The following is a 10,071-nucleotide window of genomic DNA, read 5'->3' on the forward strand; positions in this document are numbered from 1 at the left end:
AAATCAAAATCATGCTCTTGTATGTAGCTATTGAGCCGAAAATGATAATGCTTGATAAGTGACTTGTGTTTGAATTCTAGTTATGAAATTGAAATATAGATGTGGCATGATTCATCGATATGTGCATGGATATTCGGATGATAACCGGGCCAAGTCCCGAAGGCATTTGTGCGAGTTACTATGTCCGAGCTAAGTCCCGAAGGCATTTGTGCGAGTTACCATAACCGGGCTAAGTCCCGAAGGCAATTGTGCGAGTTACTATAACCGGGCTAAGTCCCGAAGGCATTTAAGCGAGTAGCTATATCCGGCTAAACCCCGAAGGTACTTCGTTTGGGAATGAGCGATCTTGCTATAATAATTTCAATTAATACGCTCGTAAAATCCCAACGATGAGGTACGTTTCGTATATGCATTGGAGTAGTGATTTCGTTTAAATATTATTCGCTCAGTCGATTAATGAGCTTCCGGCCTTTGGTTAAGTCGATCCCTTATGTATGAATATAAGGGTTGGAAATGTGAAGTAGGACTGATTTTTGAGAATATGTGTATATGAAATTATCCGTTTAGCTATATGAATGCTATACTTCAGTTGTAACTAATTTCATTATTCAAAACTTACTAAGCATTAAATGCTTACTCCGTTTTCTTTGATCCTCTGTTTTATAGATTTTGGTTCGTCAGCTACGGGACTCGGGAGTGTCGAAGTCGAAGTCATCCACACTATCAAAGCCCTTTTGGTACTCTTTTAGTTGAACTCCGAAAATGGCATGTATAGGACTACCCTTTTTGTTGTTGGTCATGTACCCTTTGGTTTTGTATAAATTTGGATAGCCATGCGAAAATGGCTTATATACACTTTGAGCATAGCCTTATAATCGTTTTGTATGTTGTTCATTGAGAGGTATGGAAATGTTTGGTAACGATTAGCCATTGGAATGGTTAATCATGATCATTTTGGTGCTATGTATGACAAAATTTTAGTTGGTCCATGGGAGATCATGAAATAGGTATAGTTTACCTTAAAATTAGATGCTGACAGCAGCAGTGATGTGGATGTGAAAAATTACTAAAAATAATAGGAATGGAATTAAATAGTGAATAAATTATGTAATCGAACCTTGATGAATCTATTTTCATAGGAAAGTAACGAAACGACCATATAAACTGTATTTTATGGGATGTTAAAGTTTTTGGGAAACAGGGCCAGAACGGTGTTTGGATTCCTTGTTCTGACTTTGGAAATTCATTATAAATTAACCAGAGATAATTAAAAGTCATATCATATATGTATAGATTCCTTTTCGAGTCTAGTTTCTTTAGAAACAAACGGCATAAGTATTGAAGCCCTGTACAGAGTGTTATCTAAGTCGTAATGCATGAAGGTCAGAGTAGTCGAACCCTGAAACAGGGGAGACTTTTTTCTAGGGTTATAAAGAGAATGACTATTGATTGAGTGAGTTGCCCACCCACTAATCCAACAAAATTCTAGAAAAATACTTGTAGATGGACATATGAGTCTAGTTTCAGGAAAAATTTACGGTATTGGTTTTTGAGTTTTTGAACTCGAGATATGATTTTTAAGGTGACGGTGACGCAGTTAGCCAGTTTGTCTGGAAATTTTAAAATGGACTGTGCTAATAAATGAATTAAGTCTGTTAACCCCTCGTGTCCGACTCCGGCAACGGTCTCGGGTACGGGGCGTTACAGATGAAGTATGAAGATCAAGCTACTGTAGTATTTTCGGATAAAGTACATGCAGCTACTGAAGTTGATGCTACTGTTCAATTTCAGTTTCATTTTGTTACTTTAAGTAATATTTTTTAACTTAGTTAAATTAGAACTAAGTAGGTAGTGTATTTAATGTAATTGGGTGCTGATAAGATTGATAGATTAGCTTACCTAATTGTGCAAGTTGCAATGTGCAAGTTGTGCAAGTTGCAATGAAGCCTAAAAATAGTAAGTGAAACCTGTCAAAGCTGACCAGGTTATGACTGGTATATGTATTGGCAGTATGCCATCTTTTTTAATCAATGAATTTCAATAGAAATCATTCAAGAAAAACATTCTCTCAATTTTTGTTTTCTTTTACCAAGTAAAATTCTATGTGTTTATCCTGCAAATATCGAGCCTATTGAAGCTCAATCTTCTTTCATTCTTTATCTGGATTTATTACGTTGTTGCTCAGGTTCTTGACTGAGCCTCATACTTGCTCCGAATAAATTGTTCAAAAACCCAACAATTGGTATCTAGAGCCCTATTCTTAGTGGACCTGTCATTTTCAATCCTTAGAACCATGTCTTCATCAGGATTCTCACCATCGCCACCACCAGTGTTCAATGGAGAAGGCTACCACATATGGGTAGTAAAAATGAAAACCTACTTGCAAGCATTTGATTTGTGGGAGGTTTTCAACTCCACCTCATGAGACAATGACAGCAAAGCTTGCTCCACCTCCTCCCCTGATAGCCCAAAAAAGATCCTCACCCATGGAGGCCTGGTCCAGGATATTGCCATCGGCACCAACAACTTGAGCATCGAGGATGTTATCCACTGAGAGCCCATATTTTCTCATCATGTTCCCATACCCACCGCTATTGAAATGACCGCCAGTGCCGAGACTAAGGCAGACTCCTGCCGGGTAAGCATGATCCTTGCTTTCGTTAGCAATTTTGTAGTAAAGTTCGCCGATTGTTGCACCAGCTTGAACAAAGGCAACCTCATTATCAACATCAACATCGATGGACCGAAGATTGAACATATCGAGAATGACGAAGGTGACGTTAGATCTGTACGAAAGGCCTTCATAATCATGGCCACCGCTTCGGACCCTGATTTGCACGCCATTATCCTTTGCACAAACAACGGTTGCTTGGACATGGGAGACATGAGTAGGAGCAACTATAGCAACTGGTTTGGGTGTTTCAGGGGTCAAAAATCTGTGGTTCCTGATATATGCTTGAAGAGCAGATTCGAAAGAGGAATTACTTGGGGTGTAAATTGATTCAAGCATTAGAGCGGAACTATTAGCAAGGCATTGAAGAAATTTATCAACTTGAGAAGAAGAGTCCGAAGTTGCCCGCCATGATAATGATAAGAATAATACTATTGTAACTAATGGCAAGGTTGCAGAATTTGAATCCTTCATTTTCTGATTGCCTCGGGATTAGTTTCTGCTTTTGGTACGTGGAGCTTCAATGTAGTAACTAATTTATAGTGGGAAGTATAGGTTTTAGAATTAATTATCCAGAACAAAAATGATGGGTTTTGGAATACAGATTGCTGGCCTAATAACAGAAACACAGGATTTTATGACACTAATAATCTTGAATTTACCTTCCATATGTTTTCCTGAAACGCATGTCTAAGGTAGGAAATTTTTTTCTAAACTTATAAAAATTTGTGTTGAGTTTTAATTTAATTTTCATTCTTGTTTTTCTTTTTCTTTTTTTTTTCCAAAAAAAAAGAATTTGCATTATTGTTTGAGTTCAAGAGTCTTAACTTTAAAATTTGGGGAGTTTATGGATTATATAAAAAATTATATAAATTTATGTACTTAGAAGAGTTTATAAAACATTTATATTTACCATACTAATAGTTTATAAATTCACATAATCAACCATGAAATTATATTTGCTAAAACTATAGTTATTTATCCTTGTAGTTTTTTTTTTTTGTTAAAACAATTTTGAATCCTTTAGATGGTAAGGACATAGCGTAAACTTTCCTTAAACAAATTTTAATTTTGTAAAGTTTTCAAAATCTTTTGCACCAAATACGGTAAAATGATTTTGTAAAAATACATCCATAATTTCAAATTTATTTTTTAATATTTATATCTTTTATCAATTTAATCTTTATTATTTTTTAACTAAATTTGAGACTCAATTTTTTAAAAAAGAGTCAAATCATTTTTTGAACAAATATATTGACTAAAATATAATTTTTTAACGATGTTAATATGACAACCTACATGAAAATCCATATGTATTTTCATACGACGTGACACTATTTATTTTATATATTACGTCAACAAATAATTATAAAAATATAAAAAGAATATTTAAAATTCAAAAAATTTATAGAAGTTTAAAAAATAGTTTGAAGTACATGTAAATTGTCATTCGAGTTGCATGTTTAAAAATTTAATGTTTTAGTTGGTATTTCTGCTAAAAATAACAATTTAATTCTTTTTGAAAGGTTGATGGTCAAATTCGACCAAATTTAACTCGAAAAAAGAATAAAGGCTAAGTTGATAAAAGTAATGTAAACATTATAGACTAAATTTGACATTATGTCAAACACAAACTCTTAATACCTATCATGAGCATATACTACACAGAACTTTTTGTTGGCACTTAAAAGACCTTTTTCTTTTATCTTTGGCTCCTGTACTTTTTCTTTGGTCTATATCGTTAACAAATCCAAGTGAACAATGAAAACTTTCTAGTTCTTAATGTGAAAAAAAAAACTCAAACTAAAATTAATTAATTAAATGCCTAGGGTTTTCAATTTTCACCATAAATGCTTCATCTCCTAAGGCCCTAAAAATTGTTCAGCTTTTATTTTATTACATTTTATAATATTTTTTAAAAGAGACACAATTTATTATTTTGTCTAAGACCCAAAAATGCCGAGAACTTTTCACTATGAAAAGTTGCAATATGTCACATAAAAGAAAAAATTTACTTACAATTTTAAAAATTAAGAAATATTTATAAAAAATCTAAAAACTTGGAAAATTTTAAAAACTGAAATTCATCATTTATTTTTTTTAAAAATTATATTTTTTAATATGATAATTACGCGAAACTTTAAAAAATTAAAAAAAGTTCATTAAAATGAAAAATCATAATTTATTTTCAAAAAAAAATTAAAAATATTTTTTTAAAATGATAATGATGCAGTAATTCAAAAAATTCCAAAAAAAAGTATAAATTTATTTTGAAATTTCTATTTTTAGAATTAGAAATCTTGGTGCACTTTTTATTAGTTGCAACATTTATTGAGGGGATTTTTTAATGAAAATTGTAAACAGGGAGGCAGATAGAAGGAAAATACAAGAGTGAAAGTGACCAAAAAAATCTTGAAATACTAAATTAAGTATTTATATATAGTGCAAAGGTCAAAATTGGTATTTAGATAAATAGAATCTACTCAAAATGAGAAGAAGAAAAAAATCTTTAGTTTTTCAAAATGATTGAGTTATTATAAAATAAAAAGAGATAGATAGAGTAAAGAATAAAAAAAATATTGGAAGTAACAGAGAATGTATTTTATTTACTAATGGGATGTTTACAATACTTCTCCAAAGTCTCTATTTATAAGCATAAAAAAGTATAAATGAAGTAGAGATCTACTTTTAATCACTATTAGAATTTAAAGTACATCAAAATCTATCTTGATCTTGATGGACATCCACTTAATAAGATATTCATAACACTCCCCTTTAGATGTCCATTGGTAGATAATGTACCTTGTTAAAACCTTACTAAGATAAAAACTCTATGGGAAAAAATTTCTAGTGAAGAAAAAAGAGTACACATATTTATAATACGTATAATATGTTGCCTCATTAAAAACCTTACCAGGAAAACCTAATGGGACAAAACTTCTTTAAGGGAAAAAGAGTACATCGCGTATTTACCCCCCCTCATGAAAACATCACATACTTTCTCATATTCTACATATTCAATCTTGAGTACTAGTCTTTCAAATGACTATTTGAATGTATTTTCTAAGTATTTATATCACCATTCTTTTGAAAGCCATGAGTGAGGGAAAATTTTGGGGGAAATATATTTTTATCTCTTCAGGAGTTTTAACAATAATCATGGAAAATTTTAATCATGATTCTTCTATAAAAACACATATAGGTATTTTGGATTATTTTATTGTCCTCCTTCAACGATTATTCACTAAGTCAAATTTACCATATATGTTCAAATTATTTCAATTCATATAAATGAACAATTTCCCAAGAATTTCAATATGCTCCTAGCATTCTAAATCCTTCAAGGATTTTAATATAAACTTTACTATACAGTTATTCATAAAAGGTTGTAACAACAATCATTAGACGCAAGTTAAATATTTTATAAACTATTCATTTAATAATATATCTAAAGGTCATTGTATCCACTAAAAAATAATCTTATATTTTTTCATAATCAATGCTAGAACTTAGAGAAAAAATTTAAATTTTTATTTCGCTTTGTGAAACTACTTCATTTGGACCCTCACTAGCTTTATACCTTTAGATATTTGGACTGTTGGTCCAAAAACGCCACGAATTTGAGTTGCATATTTCTATTTTGACCAATCTATTCCATATCTATATTTCTCAATAGATTTATTTAAGATCCTCCTTTTATTTCATTATTTTAACAATAATATTGCATGCAAAATCATTATCGACCACTTTTATTATCAGTTCGATATTTTTTTGAATTGACATAACTTATCGATATCTATTATTTTCACTATTTTAATCTTTAGTTTTAGGTATTTGAATCTCTTCTGGAACTTTACTTATTAGTTATGTCTTGAGTATCTTTTAGAGCATCCGCCTTCACTATATGACCATCTAGATTTATTATTTTCTTTTATGAGAATTTTCATATTTGGAACTTGTAATGAGTTCCTTGCTAAATATCTGGTTCAAATTATTCTCCCCTCTAACACATTGCAAGTTATTATTTCTGTAACACCCCAAACCTGGCCTAGATGTTATGGCCGAATCTGGCAGTGCCACATGAGAGTGCTTTTAGAAAACCTTAGCAAGTTTAAATTAGTTCTACTTATTATCTTTACTTACATCGTGAAATCACTATTTAGGTTATTACTTGAAACATTTTTTTATCACGAAAGTTATGACATCATTCATTTATACGAAAACCTTAGGTTAAGTTTCCAGAACGTATTTGTGATGTCGCCATTTATAAATCAATAGAATTAAACAACTTAAAATCCCGAATTAAACCCAAAACAGTTCGAGCCTAAATACATAAATAATCCCGAAAATAAATATTAAATGAATGCAAATAAAATAGAATGTAACTCATAAACCAACACATGACTAGCGGTGGTCACTGTCAAGCCCTCCGTCGCATCGATCCATCTACTGCTGGGGATTACCTGGCAGATCAAATAAACAAAGGGGTGAATTTTCGCAAACTCAGTGTGTACATCCCCACAGACAGCACGTATATAAATAGATAACAAAATACAGATAATTCGACCTTAGCCATTTTTAGAAACGGTGTGGACCTTAGCCCACTCAGATATAGAATCAGAACAATTGGGCCTTAGTCCATACAGACATTGCATGCATAACAGAGCAGATTACTAGAGAATCATGCCCACCAACCCTGCACACCATCTCCGTCTAACCCAACACACCTTGTGGGGATAGAATCGACTCACCCAGCCCTACACACCAAGTATGAGGATAAAATCAACACATCCAACCCTACACACCAAATGGTACCATAAATCGGCACATATCAGATACCTACAGCATAGCTGCCAAATAACAAGATAATAGCCTTTCAGTCTTCTTTCTCTTCACAACAATCCCAACCCAATGCAATGCAACGTAAATAATATGGCATGCTTATATGCAGATATCAGATCATACCATCATTAAGTCAGAAAGATATACAAAATCAGACAAATTCACATGCTTTTGCATACAATCTAGTAACTAATCAGAGCATGGGGTCTAAGTAACACTTACTGACCCTACAGTCAGGTCATAGCCAACTTGGGCAACCCGCGTAACCTTACAAAACATTTCAAACAATTTGGGCTCACACACCCGTGTGTCCTGCTTGTGTGGGCCCACACGCCTGTGTGGCCTACATGGCCCAATTGGTCAAGTCCATGCCTCGCACACGGCCTCGCCAGCCTTACACGGTCGTGTCCGTCACGCCCGTGTGGTGCGCGCACGGCCTGGCTCGTCAGCCACACGCCCGTGTATCGCAACACAGACTACCACATGGGCAGTCTACAAGCCCGTATGGCATCGACAGACAGCTTTTTGGCTTTTGCCAAAACTCATTTTCTACATAAACGGAGTACACACCTGGTTCGTTTTTGACACGTAATCACTCCCGTGCACTCCAGAACCTATATTTGGAAATATTAAGACCCATTTCAGTCAATTAAATCGATATTGAACCGGAATAGTACGTACAGTCAATTTTTAAACCTATCAAAAGCCTTACCTTTAACAAGCAACGATGATCACTCGCTGCTAAACCCGGAAGGTAGTCCACAACAACTTATTCACCCCCTAAAATGCAGACAAAATTCTTAGAATTCCACCCCTTTCATCAAAACGAAATAGAGAAATTATCCTTAGACTTACCAACAGACAAAAACGATGATTGCACCTAAAGAGAAGATTTGCAAGAACTAAAGGAAATGAAAATAATGGAAACCAAGGGAAGTAAAGTTTGGCTATAGAGAAAATATGGAGGAAAAAGGAAAGAATTAGCAGAGGGGAAAAGAACATCGGTTACAGAAAATATTTTTGGGGAAACTGACTCAAAAAAATCAGATAAACCCTACCACTCAGTGTTGTAATCCAACTCAACCACCCAAACAGCAATAACCGCAAAAATAATGCCTCCTTATAGACTCGAACCCAAGACCCCAAGTGTAATTCCCTGCCACTTAACCACTAGACCAGTAGGCCCATTCTATTAAGTTTCTACCAACAAATTCTTATAAGCCCACTAACCAAAATTCAGGCTTTATTAAAAAAAACCAAAATTTATCCCAAGCTTAGACTTGAACTTGGGACCTCGCCAACACACCCCAAAGCACTTAGTCACCTAAGCAGGCATATATTTGTCAAAAATAGGGCATAAATACAACAAATATTCCAAAAACCAAAATTACGAAATTTGGGGCGTTACAATTTCTCTCCCCCTAATGTCGATAAAATTAATGAATCAAAATAGTAATCACAAATCATGTCATAATTGAATCTCCAATACAATTAAAATATATAATAATACAAGGAGACATGTAACTAATATATATTTCTAACTTTGTTTGAGCATTCACTCATTTTTATTGTGGTGGAGCAATTGGAATATATACGTACATACAAAAATTCAAAGATGATAAATATTTAGCTCTTGACCAAAAATCAATTGTAATGGGGAGTATTTATAACTTATTGAAATAGGAAGTTTAGTTCTCATAAGTAATGGTTTAGATATTAAATAGAGACATTCAATAATAATTTATCTAAACCATTATGCGTATAAATAACAAACTTTTACAAAAGTTTTTCAAACTCAATCAATAAAATACTGAATATAAACTCATCAGTATTAGCAAGATAAATTGATGATATGAAATTAATTGTTTAAACAAGCAATCTTCCAAACGACAGGTTGTAAGTTGATAACACATAGTCATTATTTTGTAGATGCATCTACCAAAATCATATAATATCAAAACCATCCACATGGTAGCTGAATGGACCTATATTCATTTCAGAAATGCAAGACATAAATCTCAACTCTAGCTAGTGAGTTTCTAACAATCAATTTTCATTAAGTACAAAGCCACAAATGAGAATTCTTTAAATTAAAGAATCTTATGATTCTTTAATGAATGTTCATATGATTTCTCAATTAATTATTGCATCATATATGATTCAGAATGGTCTAACTGGTCACGCCAAGTAGGAAATGCATTTGTATCAGTAAACTTCTAGTTTACTTTAACATAAGTTTCAATTGTACTAAATTGCAACAAATTGATAATTTTACTATCATTCCTTTTACTTTGTATCCACATATAAGAACTATTGTGATATTTACTACTGGAAATGTCTAAATCAATATGAAGTCTATAATGCCATTAAGTCAATAAATATAATTTCCAAATAATTATATGCAATATTCATTTCAAGGAATGTGTCAAAATCTTCAAATGCAAGGCATTTGGTCTAGTGGTATGATTCTCGATTCGGATGCGAGAAGACCCGAGTTTGATTCATAATACTTTTAAGACCCTTTTAAAAAGAGTTTTATATAATCAGTTAACTACCAA

The 10,071-nt window shown here is 32.7% G+C and overlaps 1 protein-coding gene across 1 annotated transcript; it reads right to left on the reverse strand.

Annotated features, from left to right (window-relative positions):
• Positions 1 to 2,181: 2,181 nt before the first annotated feature.
• LOC107952185 (berberine bridge enzyme-like 14) lies at positions 2,182 to 3,145 on the reverse strand. Its single transcript, XM_016887466.1, has 2 exons — positions 2,429 to 3,145; positions 2,182 to 2,346 (listed from the first exon to the last, which is right to left on the reverse strand). Exons 1-2 carry the CDS (start codon positions 3,143 to 3,145, stop codon positions 2,182 to 2,184), a joined length of 882 nt encoding a protein of 293 aa, XP_016742955.1.
• Positions 3,146 to 10,071: the final 6,926 nt, after the last annotated feature.

Source organism: Gossypium hirsutum, chromosome A02, assembly GCF_007990345.1.
Source record: "Gossypium hirsutum isolate 1008001.06 chromosome A02, Gossypium_hirsutum_v2.1, whole genome shotgun sequence".
Classification (NCBI taxonomy): Eukaryota; Viridiplantae; Streptophyta; class Magnoliopsida; order Malvales; family Malvaceae; genus Gossypium; species Gossypium hirsutum.